General features: G+C 38.2%; 1 protein-coding gene across 6 annotated transcripts in view; it reads left to right on the forward strand.

Moving 5' to 3' along the window:
* Window positions 1-21,138, forward strand: part of CFAP44 (cilia and flagella associated protein 44) — a 139,999-nt gene that overhangs the window by 114,201 nt on the left and 4,660 nt on the right. For 5 of the 6 annotated variants that reach the window (XR_014824806.1, XM_021070360.2, XM_021070362.2 and 2 more), the window contains 6 exons: window positions 4,217-4,420; window positions 7,639-7,834; window positions 11,892-12,002; window positions 14,566-14,696; window positions 16,292-16,408; window positions 17,716-17,917. Coding sequence is in view for 4 of the 6 variants with exons in the window: in XM_021070360.2 (XP_020926019.2) it covers window positions 4,217-4,420; window positions 7,639-7,834; window positions 11,892-12,002; window positions 14,566-14,696; window positions 16,292-16,408; window positions 17,716-17,917 (961 nt within the window). In the remaining 2 variants the exon portion in view is untranslated. Of the gene's footprint in view, window positions 1-4,216; window positions 4,421-7,638; window positions 7,835-11,891; window positions 12,003-14,565; window positions 14,697-16,291; window positions 16,409-17,715; window positions 17,918-21,138 lie in introns of those variants that run through there. The other variant, XR_002337897.2, reaches the window with a different exon arrangement.

Here is a 21,138-nt window from a genome sequence, read left to right on the forward strand (position 1 = left end):
TTCTAAACTCCATCTGCATTTATAATCCATGCCTTATGTTTTGCACTTATTTTTCTTTTTGTATGTGAGTTTTGTGTTACAAATTATACAAATTTTAAATTTAAGTGTAGTGGATGTACAATATAAGGTATAGGTATACATTAAAGTGATTCACATTTTTCAAGGTTATACTCCATTTGTAGTTATTATAAAATATGGGCTCTATTCCTGTGTTGTACAGTATATCCTTACAGCTTATTTTATACTTAATGGTTTTTAATCTCTTAATCTCCTCCCCCATATTGTCCCTCCCCACTTCCTTCTCCCTACTAGTAACCACTAGTTTGTTCTCTATATCTGCTAGTCTATTTTTTGTCATATTCCCCAGCTTGTTTTATTTTTTAGATTCCCTGTATTAGTGCTAACAAATAGTATTTGTCTTTCTTTGGCTGACTTATTTCACAAACCACAATATCCCCCAGGTCCATTTGTGTTGTTGCAAATGGTAAAATTTCATTCCTTTTTATAGCTGAGTAGTATTCCATTGTATATATGTACCACATCTTCTTTATCCATTCATCTGTTGATGGACACTTAGGTTGTTTCCATGTCTTGGTAATTGTAAATACTGCTACAATGAACATGGGGGTACATGTATCTTTTGAAATTAGAATTTTTATTTTTTATTTTTTTGAGGAGTGGAATTGCTGGATCATATGGTAGTTTTATTTATTTATTTATTTTGAGAAATCTCTGTACTGTTTTCCACAGTGGCTACACCAACTTAAATACCCACCAACAGTGTATGAGGGTTCCCTTTTCTCCACATCTTCACCAACATTTGTTATTTGTGTTCTTTTTGTTCATAGCCATTCTGCCAGGTGTGAGGTAATACCTTGAGGTTTTGATTTGTATTTCCCTGATGATTAGCAATGTTGAACATCTTTTCATGTTCCTGTTGGCCATTGGCATTTCCTCTTTAGAAAAATGCCTATTCATCAAGTCATTTGTTTTTTGATGTTGAGTCGTGTGAGCTGTTTAATGTATTTGGATATTAACTCCTTATGGATCATATCACTTGCAAATTTTTCTCTCATTCAATAGATTGTCTTTTCATTTTGTTGATGGTTTCCTTTGACATGCAGAAGCATTTAAATTTAGTTTCTATTTGTTTATTTTTGCTTTTGTTTCCTTTGCTCTAGGAAACAGATTTTAAAAATATTGCTTTAATTTATGTCAAAGAGAGCTCTGCTTATGTTTTCCTCTAGGAGTTTTATGGTTTTCAGTCTTACATTTAATTTTTAATCCATTTTGAATTTATTTTTATATATGGTGCTAGAGAATGGTCTAATTTCATTCTTGTACATATAGCTGTCCAATTTTCCCAGTATCACTTATTGAAGTGGCTGTCTTTTCTCTATTGTATATTCTTGCTTTCTTTGTTGTAGATTAATAGATCATAAATGTGCGGGTTTATTTCTGGTCTCTAATTCTGTTCCACACCATCTAAGTGTCTGTTTTTGTGTCAGTACCATACTGATTACTGTAGCTTTGTAGAATAGTCTAAAGTCAGAGATCTTGATTCCTCCAGCTCTGTTCTTTTTCAAGATTGTTTTGGTATTCAGGGTCTTTTTTGTTTCCATACAAATTTTAAAAAATTGTTTTAGTTTTGTGAAAAATGCTATTGGTATTTTGATAGTGATTGCATTGAATCTATAGATTACCTTGGGTAGTATGGTCACTATAATAACATTGATTCTTCCAGTCCAAGAACATGGTATGTCTTTCCATCTGTTGGTGTCATCTTCAATTTCTTTCATCAATTTCTTATAGTTTTCTGAGTACAGGTCTTTTACCTCCTTAAGTAGGTTTATTTCTAGGTATTTTATTCTTTTTGATACAGTGGTCAATGAAGTTGTTTCCTTAATATCTCTTTCTGATAGTTTGCTGTTAGTATATAGAAATATAGCAGATTTCTGAATATTAATTTTAAATCCTGCAACTTTTCCAAATTCATTTCTGAACTCCAGTAGTTTTCTGGTGGTGTCTTTAGGATTTTCTATGTATGGTAATTGTCATGTAATCTGCAAACAGTGACAGTTTTACTTCTTTCTTTTCAATTTGGATTCCTTTTATTTCTTTTTCTTGTTCGATCTCTGTGATTAGGACTTCCAGTACTATCTTGAACAAAAGTGGCAAGAGTGGTATCTTTGTCATTTCTAAGAATTTGTCCATTTATTACTAGGCTGTCCATTTTGTTGGTATATAGTTGTTAGTAGTAGTCTCCTATATCTTTTGTATTTCTTTGGTGTCAGTTGTAACTTCTTTTTCATTCCTGATTTTATTTGATTTGAGCACTCTCCCTTTTTTCCTTGATGAGTCTGGCTAAAGGTTTATCAGTTTTGTTTAACTTTACAAAGAACCAGCTTTTAGTTTCATTGATCTTTTCTTCTCCTCCTCCTCCTTCTCCATCTTCATCTTCTTCAGTCTCTATTTCATTAGATTATATTGTTCTTTGTGGCATTCCCCTGAAGTGTCTAGGACAATGTCAGCCATAGAGTAGATATTCAGTTAAAAATTTTTTTTCTTAAAATATAGTTGATTTACAATGTTACGCCAATTTTTACTATAAAATTTTGATTGAATTTTTACTATTTTATAAATTTAAGAAATGTTCATTGGACATGCTATGCCTAAGGACAGGGCTTACTAGGTAATAGGAATGCAATAATGCTCAAGTCAGACATGTTCTCTATCCTTATAAAATTTATAGGCTATGAGGGGTGGTGAGAATAAAATGAGTGTAACCCTTACAAACTTGGACATCTCTGTGGTACAGCTTCAGAATGGTGTTGCACTGAAAAAAAACATAGTCCTGCCTCCAAAGAAATTTAAAAATAATTCCGATTTGTTGAAATAAGCATTGAAGGGGAGCCCACTTAGTCTCTAGTCATACATAGTTAAAAGTTTAGGAGTTCCCATCGTGGCGCAGTGGTTAACGAATCTGACTAGGAACCATGAGGTTGCGGGTTCGGTCCTTGCCCTTGCTCAGTGGGTTGATGATCCAGCATTGCCACGAGCTGTGGTGTAGGTTGCAGATGTGCTCGGATCCCACGTTGCTGTGGCTCTGGCTTAGGCCGGCAGCTATAGCTCCGATTGGACCCCTAGCCTGGGAACCTCCATATGCCGCGGGAGCGGCCCAAGAAACAGCAAAAAGACAAAAACAAAACAAAACAAAAGTTTAGTTTTTTCTTCTTGGATTGTTAGTTTTTTTGTCAGTTTTGGGGTTTTTTTTTTTAGCTCTCTGAAATTCTCCAGCAGTTTCCTGCCCCAAACCCACAGATATCTTCCTCTTTCTCAGCCCCACGCTGAGCCCTCACTCATGACAGGCACTTGATATTGAGGTTCCCCCTCATATACAGCCTAATGAAAAGTATGGAAGAGTTTGTGTTCCTGTTGTACTCATTTCCTTGGGATAATCCACCTTTGGGCGCTTTAGCTTGATCTCTTCATCCCCTTTGGGATGGGGTGAGGGAGAAGTTGTATCAAAATCAAAGCAAAACTGAGAATTTAAAGTCATTTGGAATGACAGTAGAATAAAGTCTAGACCAAGACTTGAGATATTTAGGTTCTTATCCTAGCTCTGAAACAAATTAGTTTTGATCTCAGTAATCACTTTTAGGCTCAGTTTCTTCATCTGTAAACAAACTAAGAAGATTGAACAAGTTTCTTGTAATTCCATGATTATACTGATCTATTTAAAAATACTTACTGTTCTGTTTAAAAGATTTAAAATTTTTCCAAATAAGAAGGTGAGGAAAAAATTTCTTTTTAGTGCTTACTGCATGAAGGACAATGGAGAGATACTATGGGGATAGAGTGGAGACAGATATAAATACTACCCACAAAGAGCTGATAGTTTCTGATTTAAACCAGCAAGAAGAACATTCTTGATCAATGATTTAATAATTACTGGTAAAGAAATAGCTGGAAGAAATGCAGTTACAGAATTCCTACCACTTAAATTTATATATATTTAGTACCACTGATGAACTGATTTATGTGACTACATATATGCAGATGTACCCACCCACCCTTATAATTCTCCATCCATAATCAGGGCATAATAGCATAATAAAATGTTTGTCCCAGTGAAATTAGTATTTTTGGATAGTTTTTAAAATGCGTGTACCTGTTTTTAACTTCTAACATGTCTTCAAATCTTTTTCCACCTCAGATCAAAGAACTGATTGTCACTTTTGATGCAGAACTCCGTCTCCTGAGACATCAGAAACTGAAACTAGATACTCAGATGAAGTTATCCGACCTGCACCATGTCACATTATTTCAAGAAATGCTTCTCCTGAAGAATTTTGAAAAACAAGAGAACATACTTCAAGAACGTGTTAATTCATTAGACAAAGAGGAACAGGACATGCAGGTATGAGTGGGAAGGGGAATGCTAGCTGGCTACAGTCTTAGTTATGGAGGGAACTTGATCCTTCTTTTTTTCTTCTCAACTTCATTTACCCCCCTCATTCTAGTCCACATCTCTTTCTTGTCTTCTCTTCCTCCTCCTTTTCCCAGTTATTCCTGCTTGTTCTCTGTTTTTGGGATCCTTGGCCAGGGAGAAGTGAATCACATTTTTTAGTGAATTTGTTCTGATATTTTGTAACAAGGAGGATAAATTTTTCAAAATTGACCCTTAGGTTTAGTTTACCTATAGATTTCAAAATTAAAAGACTATATTTTTGTTAGCAGCTATTGTGTGAAGTTGAATTTTATTATATATAATCCTTATGAATAAACATACTTGGAAAAGAAGTTGGTGAATTTCTTAAGTATCATATCTAGTTTCAGAGTAATAAATAATTGAGTAGCACAGGAAATTAAGCTTCTTTATTTGTTATATATATGTGTGTGTATATATGTGTGTGTATATATATGTGTGCATATATATTTAATATATATTAAATTTAATATGCATATATTTAATATATTAATGTATACATTAATACATTAAATTTAATGTATATTAAATTTAATGTATATATTTAATATATTAAATGTGTATATTAAATTTAATGTGTATATTAAATTTAATGTGCATATATTAATCTATATATTAAATTTAGAGACTATCTTTTTGTCTTAAGGGAAGAGGATTCTATTAAATAGATAATACATACTCATTAGTGACATTAGTTTTTAGGTACGTCAGCTCCGCTAAGAGCTAACGTGCCTTTTTGGTTTAGTTATATTAATATTAAAAAAATCTTTTTTGAGACTACACATGGGAAAATATTAGCTGATCTCCACATATCAGAAAAAAATTTAATTTAGTTTCTTGAGGAAGTTAAACATAAAAAAATCAAACTTATCTGATTCTGAACTTAATTGATTTTTACAAAAGAATTATAAAATTTTAACCAAATACATGGCTTTACAAACATCAGAAATGTAAACTTCTATTAAGAAGCTTGTAAAAAATGTTTGTAGACTGTAACCTTCCATTGTAATGTACGTTGTTCTCTGAACCTAGTTTATCAGAAAAATTTTTTGTATTTTTTCAAATTACAGTTGATTTGCAATGTTGTACCAATTTCTTCTGTACAGCAAAGTGACCCAAGCATACATATATATGCATTCTTTTTCTCATACTATCTTCCATCATGTTCTTTTTTTTTTCATTTTTTTTTTATTACTCAAATGAATTTATCACATCTGTAGTTGTATAATGATCATAACAATCTGATTTCACAGGATTTCCATCCCACAGCCCAAGCACATCCCCCCACCCCCCAAACTGTCTCCTCCGGAGACCATAAGTTTTTCAATGTCTGTGAGTCAGCATCTGTTCTGCAAAGAAGTTCAGTCTGTCCTTTTTTCAGATTCCACATGTCGGTGAAAGCATTTGATGTTGGTGTCTCATTGTATGACTGACTTCACTTAGCATGATAGTTTCTAGGTCCATCCATGTTGCTAAAAATGCTGGTATTTCGTTCTTTTTGATGGCTGAGTAATATTCCACTGTGTATTTGTACCACATCTTCTGGATCCACTCATCTGTCAATGGACATTTAGGTTGTTTCCATGTCTTGGCTATTGTAAATAGTGCTGCAATGAACATTGGAATACATGTGTCTTTTTGAGTTGTGGTTTTCTCTGGATAGATGCCCAAGAGTGGGATTGCTGGATCAAATGGTAGTTCTATGTTTAGTTTTCTGAGGAATCTCCATACTGTTTTCCACAGTGGTTGCACCAATTTACAATCCCACCAACAGTGTAATAGGGTATCTTTTTCTCCACACCCTCTCCAGCCCTTATTGTTTGTAGACTTTTGGATGATGGCCATTCTGGCTTGTGTAAGGTGGTACCTCAGAGTGGTTTTGATTTGCATTTCTCTAATAAGAGTGATGCTGAACATCTTTTCATGTGTTTCTCGGCCGTCTGTATGTCTTTTTTGGAGAACTGTCTGTTTAGATCTTCCACCCATTTTTTGATGGGATTGTTTGTTTTTTTGGTATGGAGCTGCAGAAGTTGTTTATAAATTTTGGAGATGAATCCCTTGTCAGTTGATTCATTTGCAAAGATTTTCTCCCATTCTGTGGGTTGTCTTTTTGTGTTGTTTAGGGTTTTCTTTTCTGTGCAGAAACTTTGAAGTTTGATTAGGTCCCATTTGTTTATTTTTCTTTTTATTGTCAGTACTCTGATAGGTGGATCTGAGAAGATGTTGCTGTTGTTTATGTGAGAGAGTAGGAGTAAACCTACCTAAAGAAACAAAAGACCTGTACTCTGAAAACTACAAGCCACTGATGAAAGAAATCAAAGATGACACAAATAGATGGAAAGATATACCACGCTCATAGATTGGAAGAGTTAATATTATCAAAATGACTATACTACCCAAGGCAATCTACAGATTCAATGCAATCCCTATCAAATTACCAAGGACATTTTTCACAGAACTTGAACAAAATATTTTAAAGTTTGTTTGGAAGTACAAAAGACCCAGAATAGCCAAAGACATCCTGAAAAAGAAAAATGGAGCTGGAGGAATCAGGCTCCCAGACTTCAGACTATACTACAAAGCAACAGTCATCAAAACTGCATGGTACTGGCACAAAGACAGACATATAGATCAGTGGAACAGGATAGAAAGCCCAGAATTAAACCCATGCACTTACAGCCAACTAATCTATGACAAAGGAAGCAAGACTATACAATGGAGAAAGGACAGCTTGTTCAATAAGTGGTGCTGGGAAAACTGGACAGCCATATGGAAAAGAATGAAATTAGAACACTCCCTAACACCATACACAAAAATAAACTCCAAATGGATTAAAGACCTAGATATAAGACCAGACACTATCAAACTCCTAGAGGTAAACATAGGCCAAACACTCTCTCACATAAACATCTTCCATCATGTTCTGTCCCAGAAGACTGGATATAGGTCCCCATGCTAAAGAGTAGGAACTCATTGCTTATCCATTCTAAATGTAATAGTTTAGAACTCCCCATCCCCCCCAAACTCCCCATCCATCCCACTCCCTCTCCTCTCCCCCTTGGCAACCAAAAGTCTCTTCTCTATTGCTGTGAGTCTGTTTCTGTTAGTAATATTTTATTTATTATTTGTTATTATTGTTGTTCATTTAGTGGAAAATAAATGAAACACTTAAAGAGATGGAAGAGAAGAAGAATGAAGTCGCCAAACTCCAGGACCAAGAAAAAGCACTCTATGCTGGTTTCCAAGCAGCTCTTGGAGAAAACAACAAATTTGCTAACTTCCTCATGAAGGTACTAAAGAAGAGGATTAAGAGGGTGAAGAAAAAGGAGGTTGAAGGAAATGCTGGTTTGTATTTCTTTCTTATATATGATCCTGTTTTCTCTCATTAGCATAAAGTAGGGAAGTAACCAAGGGACATATTACATACCTATTTTTCACTCCATCGTAAACAATGTAGAGGCACTCTGGAGTTAAAGAGGAGAGGATATAACCTTTAGGTCTCTGGAGAGAGAGAGAGGGCAAGAAAGAAAGTCTGGTAGGAGATAGCATAGGGTAGTTTCATTTAACAAGCATATCTTTTCATCTGTTTATTTGCCACTTGTATATCTTTGGTAAATTGTCTTTTCAAGTTTTTTTGCCCACATTTCAATAGGATTGTTTACTTCTGTACTATTGAGTTTTGAGAGTTCTTTACATGTTATACATACTAGTCCTTTGTCTGGTATGTGATTGGCAGATATTTTCTCCTGGTTCTGCAGCTTGTTCTTTCATTTCCTTAACAGAATCACTTTCAGAGCAATAGTTTTGAATTTTGTCAATGTCCAAATTGTCAGTTTTTCCTTTTTTTTGGATCTTGTTTTCTTGTCAAGTCTAAGAATTCTTTGCCTAGCCCTAGGTCCCAAAGATTTTCTCCTTTTTTTTTTTTTTTCCTAAATGTTTTATAGTTTTACATTTTACGTTTAAGTCCATGATCCATTTGGAGTTAAATTTTGTATAAGGTGTGGGACTTAAGTCAAAAATTTTTTTTTCTCCTAGGAATGTTAAGTGAGTATGAAAACTGTGTTCATTCTTTGTAACCATGTCTCCTGTATTGCTGTTTTTCTCCATACTTATGTAGAAAAGAAATTCCCAGTAGATGCATAAATCATATGCATCCTTAGAAATGTACATATAATGCTTAAAAATAAAATCATTCTAAATTTAAAAAAATTGTCATAGCACCATTTGTTGAAAAGACTATCTTTCTTCTATTGAATTGCTTTTGATCTTTGTCAAAAATCACTTGGGCCTATCTGTATGGATCTATTTCTGGGTTTTCTCCTCTGTTGTATTTATCTTTGTGCCTATCTCTCCACCAATACTACTGTCTCGATGATAGGAGCTATTGAGTTCTGAAATTGGGAAGACTCATTCCTCCCACTTTATTCTTTTTTTTTAAATTCTTCTATCTATTCTAGTTCCTTTATATCTCCATATTTTAGAATTTTTTCTATCTCCAAATGATCTTGTTGGAATTTTGGTAGCAGTGTGTTTAAGCCTCTGTATCAATCTGGGGAGAATTAGCATCTTTACTATGCTAAGTCTTCCAAGCATAAACCCAGTATGTATTTATTTAAAGTTTTGATTTGTCAACAGCATTGTGTAGTTTTCAATATACATGTCATGTTCATGTTTTGTTAGATTTACACCAAGTATTTTTTTTTTTTTGTGAGTGCTTCTGAAAGGTATTTTATTTTTAATTCTGGTGTCCGCATATTCATACTAGTTCTATAGAGAAGATACAATTTGCTTTTTAGATGTTTATCTTATATTTTATAACCTCACTTATTAGTTCTAGGAATCTTTGATAGATTCTTTGGGAATTTCTATCTGTAAAAAGTGGTGTTCTAGCTCCCCACAGAGTTTCTACTGACAATTGGGAAAGGCCTGGGCCCCTCTGGGCAACAATTAAATTTCTGACTGTCCACCAGTGATCTTCTGACACCAGGTCTGCAGCAAGGAGGAAGAGAGCCTTGTTACTGCCATCCGAGAGTGGAAGGCCAGGATACCTGTGTGCTCTCCACAGACATCTTGGTGGAGAGCACACAGGACTGGTTCACGATCAACAGGAGTAAATGTCCTGGTTCCTTACTTGGCCTTTTCTGACACCATCCTAGTGGGAACATGGGTGCCTCACTGCAGTGAGGCCAGGGTGGATGTCTAGTCTCCCACTTGGCCTTTGCTGATGTGGGTGTGAATGGGACCAGAGGTTTTTTTCCTGTTTCCCCCCACCCCAAGTGTTCTGCCTTGCTAGGCTGCCTCTTTTCTGATTTTTTGGTGAGAGAGCGCAGGTTCTAGCCGGCCCTTTCTCTGTCTGCACCTGCTGGTGTTTCAGGTTGCTGACATAGTCTGCTCCCCCTCTGAGACAGACGGCACAAAAAGAAGCCCCAAGAAACCTACCACAGTTTTGTTTCTCAGGGTCTCAGGTGCACAGAGGGTCTGTTTCTTCTTTCCACTTCTCAGTCTTCTTGTGTTTGCTTTACATATGATGACCAGGGGTGTTCAGTGGGAGGGATAGGAAAAAGCAGATCTACTACATCTTCCTGAAAGCAGAAGTCTATGTAAGAACTTTAAGGCTTAATTTTTAACTTTGATGATTTATTTCCTAAGGTGGTACAGATCACTTCATTTTGAGACACATCTTAAATTTAAGAAATCTTCTAGAGAGTATGAGGTCCACTTCTTATCTCTAATTTGATAGTCCATAATAGAAATTTGCAATTGGTAATCTAGTTCCTAGATTGGATTAAGGCGTTGTAATAGAAAATGTACAGAGTTGAGTAGGGGAGATCTACAATTCCTTACCCAAACTCTTGGGAGAAAACATATTTTAATATTCAAAAATGTTTAGGAGTTCTCTGTGGCTCAGTGGGGATCCAGCATTGTTACTGCAGTGGCTCAGGTTGCTGCTGTGGTATGCTTTTGATCCCTGGCCTCAGAACCTCTGCATGCCATGGGTGTAGCCAAAAAAAATTTTTTTTTAATTTACGTTTTATAAAAGATAACATATTTGTCATTGTTTTGTTTTGGGGGTTTTTTTTGTTTTTTGTTTTTTTTTTTCTGCTCCACAAGCATGTAGAAGTTCCCAGGCCAGGGATGAAATCTGCACCATAACAGCGACCCAGCTGCAGCAGTGACAATATTGGATCCTTAACCCACTGTGCCACAGAATGCCTGTGTGTCATTGTTAAAGAGAAAAATTATTCATGACCCTTGTTAAAAAATGATAAAGCAGACTTTATTCTGGGGAGCAATAAAATGGGGTTTTGTGGTAGGGGAGAGAAATCAGTTTAACTCTGACTACAACATGACAAGTGGAGATTTATAGCCAAGGAACAAAATGGGAGTTAGTTGATAGAAAATTACTAAGCAGTAGGGTAATTCTTTGCTAAACTGACCTAAAAAGATTTTTGCTGACAGCAGGCCAGAGGGATAAGCTATTGAGGGTGGGGAATAAGGAATTTGATCAGGTATCTAGGGTGGGGAATTTTACTAAACTGGCTCAACAGGATTCTTCCTAAAACTGGACTAAATGGGCCCTGGACAGAGCTCAAGGTCAAGGACTAGTCAGAGGAGTGAGAAGACTCAAGTTTGGTCAAAGGAGAGTCTTTGTCAACTAACATCCCATCAGGATTAATCAAACAAATGAAACATCTTAAATAGTTCCACAGCAAGATATGAATATTCACACTAGGTAAAATAAATATGATAAATAGCATTATTTCAGTTCAGAGACGTTATGCAAATCTTCTCGGTTTTCAGAGCACTGTGATTTAGGAATTGTGGACTACATAACCAAATGTGTGGCAGGTGGGTCGCAACATAAGCATCCTGACAGCTTAGTCTCAACCTTCTCTGACTCAATGAATTATTAATTGCACAACCTTCTGCAGGCATTTGAGATATGGTCTCTGCGTCCTTGACCATTTTATTTATTTATTTATTTTTTTGTCTTTTTGCTATTTCTTGGGCTGCTCCCGCAGCATATGGAGGTTCCCAGGCTAGGGGTCGAATCGGAGCTGTAGCCACCAGCCTACGCCAGAGCCACAGCAACGCAGGATCAGAGCCGTGTCTGCAACCTACACCACAGCTCACGGCAACGCCGGATCGTTAACCCACTGAGCAAGGTCAGGGACCGAACCCGCAGCCTCATGGTTCCTAGTCGGATTCGTTAACCACTGCGCCACGACGGGAACTCCACGTCCTTGACCATTTTAAGTCCTTCTCAAAGTACTGAGTAATTTCCTGCTTTATTGTTTCCCTCATGATTAACTCATTGAAACATGATTTATTTTTCAAATCTGGGATTTAGCTTAACATAGGACCTTCTCTGCTTATTAAAAATGTTTCCCTCTCTCCTTAGAAGAAGATGAGGAAAGTGACGAATCAAGTGAAGAGGAATCCAGCTTGGAGAGTGATGAGGAGGAGTCTGGATCTGAAGATGATGTTTTTGATGATTCCATCTGCCCCACAAGTAAGTTGGATAAAACCATGTTCCCTGGAAAGTGAGAATATGGATTGATGAGACCAAAAAGGCCATTTTTGTTTTCTCAATGGTCTTGTAATAAAAGTTAGGGGAAGGATGGTTTGATATGTATGAAGTATAGTCTAATGAATACTTTTTGGGGCTATCTGGATGATTTATTTTCTGTTTGAGGCAGTTATTCCTGAGTAACAGATTAAATAATCAGCAGGCAATCTGTAGTTTATTCAGAGTTATAAATTATGCAGCAAATTTTTTAGAGAAATATAAGATTTATATATATATGCATATGTGTGTATGTATACATGTATTATGTATATGTGGTGTATGTGTATTATATATATTTTTTTAATAAAATTGTCTTTCGCCAAACCATTTGGTTTTCATATTTCAAGCTTATTTTGTAGGGCATTTTTTTACCACTTTCCTGGAGATGCTTGGCAATTTCTAGTCACTGTTTTACTGATGAAACCAGTCTGGAATATTCTGACAGTCCAGACCAATATTCTTACTGTCTCCATTGATGAGTGATTTAGTAGGAAAAATTCTTTTTGATCCGAAATTTTTTCCCTAGATATGTCATACAAATTATGAATCAAATTTTAATGTTTCATTTCAAATAAAGTTTAAATCTTGATTTTGAAAACAAGAGTCTCTTTAAAATCATGTTTATGAGCTAGAAGAGAGATTAAAAAAAAATCTCATAATGCAACTTGTTATTTTTATCGCAGGGTTACATGGTTTGAACAAAGGATCACAGCTAGTTTAGTGGTAGAACCAGGCTGGAACTAAGGTTCCTAAATTCCATTGTAATCTGCTGTTCTATTTTCACATTCTTTTATCAGTTATTCAGTGGATAAATGCAGCTGTTAGTGTGACATAGTGGAAATTAACATAGAGATACTGTACTTGAGTCCCATTCTGACACGAATCAGTTGCACTTAGATTTGTCACCTGTAAAATGGAAACAATGGTCTCTACCTCACAAGAGCTGTGAGCCTCGAAGGAGATAATGTACATAATGGGCCTAACACCACGCCCTGCTCAGAGTACTGCTCGGAACATCAATACTGGTGTCCTAACTACTATCGTGATTATGAATACCATTAGGAATTCCTACCTGGAATAATTTCTACCTGGGCCCTAATAAGTGTAGTGAAACCTTGCTAGGGTAGATCCACAAATGGGCATTAATAATTCCAAAGTCCCAAAGTCCACACTTACTATATTACTACATTCCTAACAAACAGGGCTGCTTTTTTTTTATCATACACACACACACACACACACACACACACACACACACACACATATATATATCTACTGTACAGCATGGTGACCCAGTTACACTTACATGTATACATTCTTTTTTCTCACATTACATGTTCCATCATAAATGACTAGACAGAGTTCCCAGTGCTACACAGCAGGATTCCATTGCTAATCCATCCCGAAGGCAACATTCTGCATCTATTTATCCCAAGCCCCCAGTCCCTCCCACTCCCTCCCCTTCCCCCTTGGCAACCACAAGTCTATTCTCCAAGTCCGTGATTTTCTTTTGTGTGGAAAGTCCTTTGTGCTGTATATTATATTCCAGATACAAGTGATACCATATGGTATTTGTCTTTCTCTTTCTGACTTAACTTCACTCAGTATGAGAGTCTCTAGTTCCATCCATGTTGCTGCAAATGGCATTATTTTATTCTTTGTTATGGCTGAGTAGTATTCCATTGTGTATATATACCACATCTTCCTAATCCAATCATCTATCACTGGACATTTGGGTTGATTCCATGTCTTGGCTATTGTGAATAGTGCTGCAATGAACATGCAGGTGCATGTGTCTTTTTTAAGGAAAGTTTTGTCTGGATATATGCCTAAGAGTGGGATTGCTGGGTCATATGGTAGATCTATGCATAGTTTTCTAAGATACCTCCATACTATTCTCCATAGTGGTTGTACCAATTTACATTCCCACCAACAGTGCAGGAGGGTTCCCTTTTCTCCACACCCCCTCCAGCATTTGTTATTTGTGGACTTATTAATGATGGCCATTGTGACAGCCATTCTGACTGGTATGAGGTGGTATCTCATGGTAGTTTTTTGTTTGTTTGTTTGTTTGTTTTTTGTCTTTTTTTGCTATTTCTTGGGCCACTCCCGAGGTTCCCAGGCTAGGGGTCTAATCAGAGCTGTAGCCACCAGCCTACGCCAGAGCCACAGCAATGCGGGATCCGAGCCACCTCTGCAACCTACACCACAGCTCATGGCAACTTGGGATCGTTAACCCACTGAGCAAGGGCAGGGATCGAACCTGCAACCTCATGGTTCCTAGTTGGATTCGTTAACCACTACGCCACGACGGGAACTCCACTCATGGTAGTTTTGATTTGCATTTCTCTAACAATCAGTTATGTTGAGCATTGTTTCAAATGTTTGTTGGCCATCTGTATATCTTCCTTGGAGAAATGTCTATTCAGGTCCTTTGCCCATTTTTCAATTGGGTTGTTGGCTAAGACTGCTTTTTTAATTTAATTTTTTATTTCTATCTTTTCAGATTGTGATATTGGTCTCTTTGAATTGGCCCTTCAACTCCGGGAGAAAAGGCTGGACATTGAAGAGGCCTTAGTTGAAGAAAAGAAAGTTATTGATAACCTCAAAAAGGAATATGATGCATTGTCCAAAAAAGTATGTTGATCTACCTTTTTCAGATCTGTTTATTCTCTCCACACATGTACACCTCTTCCCAGCTGTAATATTCCTATTTCATAGCAACAGCATGAGTTAGGATTTATCCTAAGAAAAGGAACACTTCAAATATTACATCCAGCTTTTTTTTTTCCTTAAAGCACAGTCTTGGTGGGGGTGCAGTTGCGCTTTTGATGATTGAAACATTCTTTATCTAAATCACTGCCCCCAAACGTTTTTGATTACATACGTCCATAAGTAAAACAAAATTGTGGTGCACATATTTCCACAATAAATGTATATTTATTTATGTTATACTCATGAACTACTCTACTAATATATTTTGAATATTATGAAACATTTGCAAAAACAGAAACTAAAAATAAAAGTAAACAGAGATAGAAACTCTATTTTCATTTACTTATTTATTTATCATCTTTTTTTTAGGGCTGCACCCACGGCATATGGAGGTTCCCAAGCTAGGGGTCCAATTGGAGCTGTAGCCTCTGGCCTACACCACAGCCACAGCAATGTGGGATCTGAGTTGCGGCTGCATCTTCGAACTATACCACAGATCACAGCAATGCCGGATCCTTAATACCAGGGATTGAACCTACATCCTCATGGATGCTAGTTAGGTTGGTTAACCACCGAGCCACGACGGGAACTCCTAAACTCCATTTTCTTTCCATACCCCAGTAGATCACTTTGAAACTCTGGGAAGTGTGCACCTTATGTGGGAGACCGATAAGCTAACTTCTGGTACAATTGTATTGATTGATTGATTTTCAGTCTTATCTGCTCATTTCCCTCTTCGGTACTCTTTCCCTGAGCAACATGACTTGACTTGACTTTTCTTATATTCAGGAATATTTTTGATAGATTGCTTCTCCTCTTGAGAAAAGGGAATGAACTGGGTAACTTTCAACTTTTTTAGGAGATGAAGCGTGTACTTTAGAAATATTTCAGTTAGGGGTATCCATCGTGGCTCAGCAGTTTTAGTAACAAACCCCTGACTAGTATCCATGAGGATGCAAGTTTAGTCCCTGGCCCCATTCTGTGGGTTAAGCATCCTGTGTTGCTGTGGCTGTGGCATAGGCTGACAGCTGCAGCTCTGATTTGACCCCTAGTCTGGAAACTTCCATGTGCTGTGAGTGTGGCCTTAAAAAAAAAAAAAAAAAGACATAAAAAGAGATACTTCAGTTAGTACTTTCATCACTTTAAAGGGCTTTCTTTTCTAATTTATTGAGATCATTATGACCAAATGAGATTTGAACCATCCTGACAAAGATGTTACAGGCTGAGAGATGCAGAAACTTAAAGGGAGAGGGGGATGTGTCTTCTGAGCTCTCATTCACAAAACCTCTACAACTCTAGGGTCACAGGAACAACTGAAAAAGTAGTGTAGATTGTGACTTAGAAGGAAGAGAATTATATATGTTCCTGGGCTGCAGACTGGGGTCATCCATTGAATCACACCCCAACAAAGCAGATCCTGTTCATGCATTAGCTTCCTCCCAAAGTGGTGTCATTTACTACCATGGGTACATATTCATTGAATTGTGTCAACATCTCACATACGGGGCTTTCCACAGGTAAAAATTGTGGCAACTAATCTGAACGCAGCAGAGGAGGCCCTGGAGGCTTATCAACGGGAGAAACAGCAGCAGCTGAATGAACTGCTGGTTGTGATTCCACTCAAGCTCCACCAGGTGAGAAGTGGCCCACCTTGTCTGAGCCGAAGAGCCACCACACCCAGGCTCTTCCAGAGAAAGATCCCTGGGCCACTAGTTGGGGGGAAAGTGCAGTCCTTGGCTGAGAAATCTGCCTGTAGAATGACACCCCAACCTTTCTTACCCCGGGGCTGAGATTGTTATAAATGGGTAATATTGGAGTTTCCTGGTGGCCTAGTGGGTAAGGATCCAGCATTGTCACTGCAGTGGCCCTGGTCACTCCTGTGATGTGGATTTGATCCCTGGCCTGGGAATTCCCACATGCCACAGGTGTGGTCAAAGAAAAGGCAGGGGCTGTGGGGGAGGTTAACATCAAAACATTTCCCCATGGCCCATTATCACTGTGAAAGTTGACTCATTTCAAATTTAAAGAAATGAGGTGGCTATAACTTAAAGAAATGGCTCCGAGGTTGAAACCTTGGCCCTTGGACACATGTCACTTTTCACACCTTTTTTTTTTTTTTTTTTTTTTGGTCATTTTGTCTTTTTAGGACTACACCAGCGACATATGGAGGTTCCCAGGCCTAGGCCTAGGGATGTAATTGGAGCTGTAGCCGAGGGCCTGCACCACAGCCACAGCATTGTGGGATCCAAGCCATGTCTGCAACCTACACCACAGCTCATGGCAATGCTGGATCCTTAACCCACTAAGCAAGGCCAGGGATCGAACCCATGTCCTCATGGATGCTAGTCAGGTTTGCTAACAGGGAACGTCTTATACCATCTTTAAATAATGAACTAATGACGTAAAAATGATCTTCACTTAATATATGAAGGGAGATTAAGATAAAAGGAAAATACTCTTTCTCCTTTTTCCCTTCTCTTTATTCATTTCTATGTCCCACTTGCAACTTATATTAAAATGCAGGACACAAATCAGGGAAGGCCCATCGTACTGTAGTTTGTCAGGTAAAGAGAGAAAGCTATATTTTCAAAGAAAATCCTAGGCTCAGCCTTACATATATTTCATATAACCTGACTCAAACTGGATTAGCTATCTTTAGCAATTTGCCTAATATGCCATTGCTGAAATGCCCATTGCCTCCTTATGCAGTAGATATCAGGCGTGGTCAAGGTGGGAAGATCTGCTGTCCCCAGAGGGACATAACATGGCTTCTCTTTGAAAACAGCTTCCTCCTTTTGCCTGGCTCAGTGGTGGGAGTTAGAAGCCCAAAGGCCGAGACCTAAACAAGGGATGAAAAAAGAAGGGCTTCTCTTCTGCTTTCTGTGACCTTGCATTTAGTTTGCTCTGTCTATTTTGATTTTGATTTGGTTTTCTCTTGTAGATAGAGCATGTGGTATATGGAGAAATACCCAGTGATCTTTCTGGAACTTTGGTGTTTTCTAACCACTCCTTGGGGCGACTGCAAGAACGGATCATACAGCTGCAGGAGGAAAATTCCAAGCAGCAGAAACTTAACAAAGAATACCGGGAGAGGCGTAAACAGCTCATCCGAGAAAAGAGAGAGATGGCAAAGACTATACAGAGTGAGTAACTAAGCCTGTGGATTATCTGGTAATATGTACTGATTAGTGAGGTCACTGCCATGTGCCCATCTCCAACTCTGAAAACAGTAAGACATCACAGACTCAGAACTACTGAGAGGAAAGAATACCTTCTTATCTTCTTATTTGCTATCTCTCCTGATTCTATCAAAAGGTTACCCTCCTATTATTTAGTTAGTTACTTAGTTTTTAGGGCTGCGCCTACTGCATATGTAAATTCCCAGGCCAGCAGTCGAATCGAAGCTGCAGCTGCTGGTCTACAGCACAGCCACAGCCATACCGGAATCCAAGCTGTGTCTGACTGTGACCTACACTGCAGCTTGGGGAAATGCCGGATCCTTAATCCACTGAGTGAGGTCAGGGATTGAATTTTTATCCTCATGGATACTAGTCTGGTTTGTAACCTGCTGAACCACAAGGGGAATTCCCACTTTCCTATTTCAAAAGGATAAATCTTTTGTCATAGAAACAACTTAGAATTTTTAAAAGGTTTTATGTGTAACAAAATACAGAATAAGATAGCAATAACCCATGTATCCACTACCAAGCTTAAGAAATAAAGCATTGAAGATACTATTGAAACCCCCTCTCTTTCTAATACTATTCTGTCATCTCCTTCCCCAGGGTCAACCACCAGGTACGTACATGTATATGGAAGCATCCATACATGGTATATGAAATGCCTTTGCATGTTTTTAACTGTAGTATAATATCATTCATAATTTTTGCAGTTTACTTTATTAAACCTGTTTTTGAGAGTAATCCAAATTGCTACAGATAATCATTTTAACTGCTACTACAGTATTCCATTGTCAGTCTCCTGTTGATGGACATTTAGGATGTTTCTACTTTTTCTTGATTATGTTACAATGGACCTTCTTGTGCAGGTGTGGGAAGAGGTGGGTCCCCAGGACTGGGGGCCCTGGGTGAGAGGGGCATGTGCATTTCCCCCTCTCCTGGGTATTGTCAATGAGAGGTTGTACTGTTTTATTTCCCCCAGCAGTGTGTGAAAATTGCCCAGGACCCATAGTGTCATCAACGCTTGTTTTTTGTTTTTGTTGTTTTTTTGCTTTGTAGGGCCACACCTGTGGCATATGGAGGTTCCCAGACTAAGGGTCAAGTCAGAGCTATGGCTGCTGGCCTATGTTACAGCCACAGCAATGCAACGTGGGATCCAAGCTGCATCTGTGACCTACACCACAGCTCACGGCAATGCCAGATCCTCAACCCACTGAGTGAGGCCAGGGATCAAACCCACGTCCTCATGGATTCTAATTGGGTTCATTTCTGCTGAGCCACAGTGGGGATGCCTGAGGTGTTCTGACTTTAATAACAATGACATTACCAATACTGTAGCATCTACAATACCACAGAAGTGTACACTTTAAAACGATTGAAGAGTTCCTGTTGTGGCACAGTGGAAATGAATCTGACTAGTATTCATGGGGTGGGTTCGATCCTTGGTTTCACTCAGTGGATTGGGGATCCAGCATTGCCATCAGCTGTGGTGTAGGTGACATATGAGTAGGATCCTATGTTGCTGTGGCTGTGCTGTAGGCTGGCAGCTGTAGCTCTGATTCGGCCCCTAGCCTGAGAACTTCCATATGCTGTATGTGTACCCCTAAAAAAAAGGGAAAAAAAAGTTGAAATACTTCATCACTTACACGTCTCATATTTCAAACATTCAGAAAGTATTCGTCTTTATACCATACATCTTATACTATATACCTCAGTTCCAAAGAATTTTCCCTAAAAAGCAAATAAATAAAGATTAAAATGATGTATTTTATTATGTGTATTTTACCACAATTTAAAAAGAATTTTCTTGGGGGTGCCACACCCACAGCTCACGGAAGGTCTGAGGTCAGGGATCGAATCCAAGCTGTAGCTGTGACTTATGCCACAGCTGTGGCAATGCCAGATTCTTAACTCATTGTGCCACAGCAGAAACTCCAAAAAAGAATATTTTTAAAAAGAAAGCTTGAAAGAAAAAAATGGGAAAAGATAATGGTTGGTCTAAGATGTGTGGATTCGCAGAGTCCAGTTTCTAATGAATGCTGATGATTCTGCCTCAGGGGTAGCTGGATTATAAAGTTAAAAAATACATGTTAGAGACAAAAAAAAAACCCTCTTTATGCCGCTGGTGTAGCCCTAAAAGGACAAAAGACCAAAAAAAAAAAAAAAAATACATGTTAGGACTCTCTTTGAATAGCACTTATTTGAAACACAGACTTTTCTCAGGTATAAGCCCTGAGGCTCCAGTGTTTCTCACGTACTTTACATTCCTTTGGCTTCCGTAGCCTGTGAACATTGTTTATATTTGGAAATATTATTCTTCAAACCAAGGAACACACTAGTAAGAAAATGAGGAAAGAAACTTGTTTTCATTTGAGTAAATTCTCTGGGGAAATGTGTGAAGGAGATGAAATGAAGTATTCACACTTTTGGAATGTTAGTTGAAATTAAAAAAAAATAGTTCCATGTGGTGCAAGTTTTATTCAGTGACTTTCAGTCCTTTTCCCACCTCTAGTTTGTTTTCTGAAAGCAAGTTGTGAGTCTGGTTAAAGACTGATCTCCTAATTCTGAAGGTACAACTAGGAGTGGGTTCCCTTCCAGTAACTCGGAGAACAAAGACTCACCAGTGATGAGAAACAGCAGAGTCACTCACTGTTGCCTTCCTCCATCCCTAGACCCAATGGGGAAGAAGAGGGGAGTCTAAAATCTAGGGGTGGGCAAGGAGGGCACACCTTATAGCCACGGGGACAGAGGATGAGGAGTGTTCCAGAAGCTTCATGTCCCCAGCGAACACTAGCTGGCCTAATGGAGTCAGGAGGAGAGTATTAGAGGGAAGGGCAGGGAGCAGAGCACCTGTCCTAGTACATGAGATGCCACCAGAGAGGGCACCCACTTATGTGCGGCTGGCTGGCGGAAGTCAAGATTCTTTTTGTTTGTTTGTTTTTTAGGGCCATATCTGCAGCATATGGAGGTTCCCAGGCTAGGGGTTTAAATCAGCGCTGTAGCTGCCAGCATACACCACAGCCACAGAAATGTGGGATCCAAGCTGAGCCATGTCTGTGACCTACACCACAGCACACGGCACCACCAGATCCTTAACCCACGGAGCGAAGCCGGGGATCAAACCCTCATTTTCATGGATACTAGTCGGTTTCGTTACTGCTGAGCCAAGATGGGAACTCCGGGAA

Source organism: Sus scrofa, chromosome 13 (assembly GCF_054392235.1).
Source record: "Sus scrofa isolate SSC_HxYL_T2T_F1_AM1 chromosome 13, Sscrofa_HxYL_maternal_Yorkshire_Landrace_v2.0, whole genome shotgun sequence".
In the NCBI taxonomy this organism is placed as follows: domain Eukaryota; kingdom Metazoa; phylum Chordata; class Mammalia; order Artiodactyla; family Suidae; genus Sus; species Sus scrofa.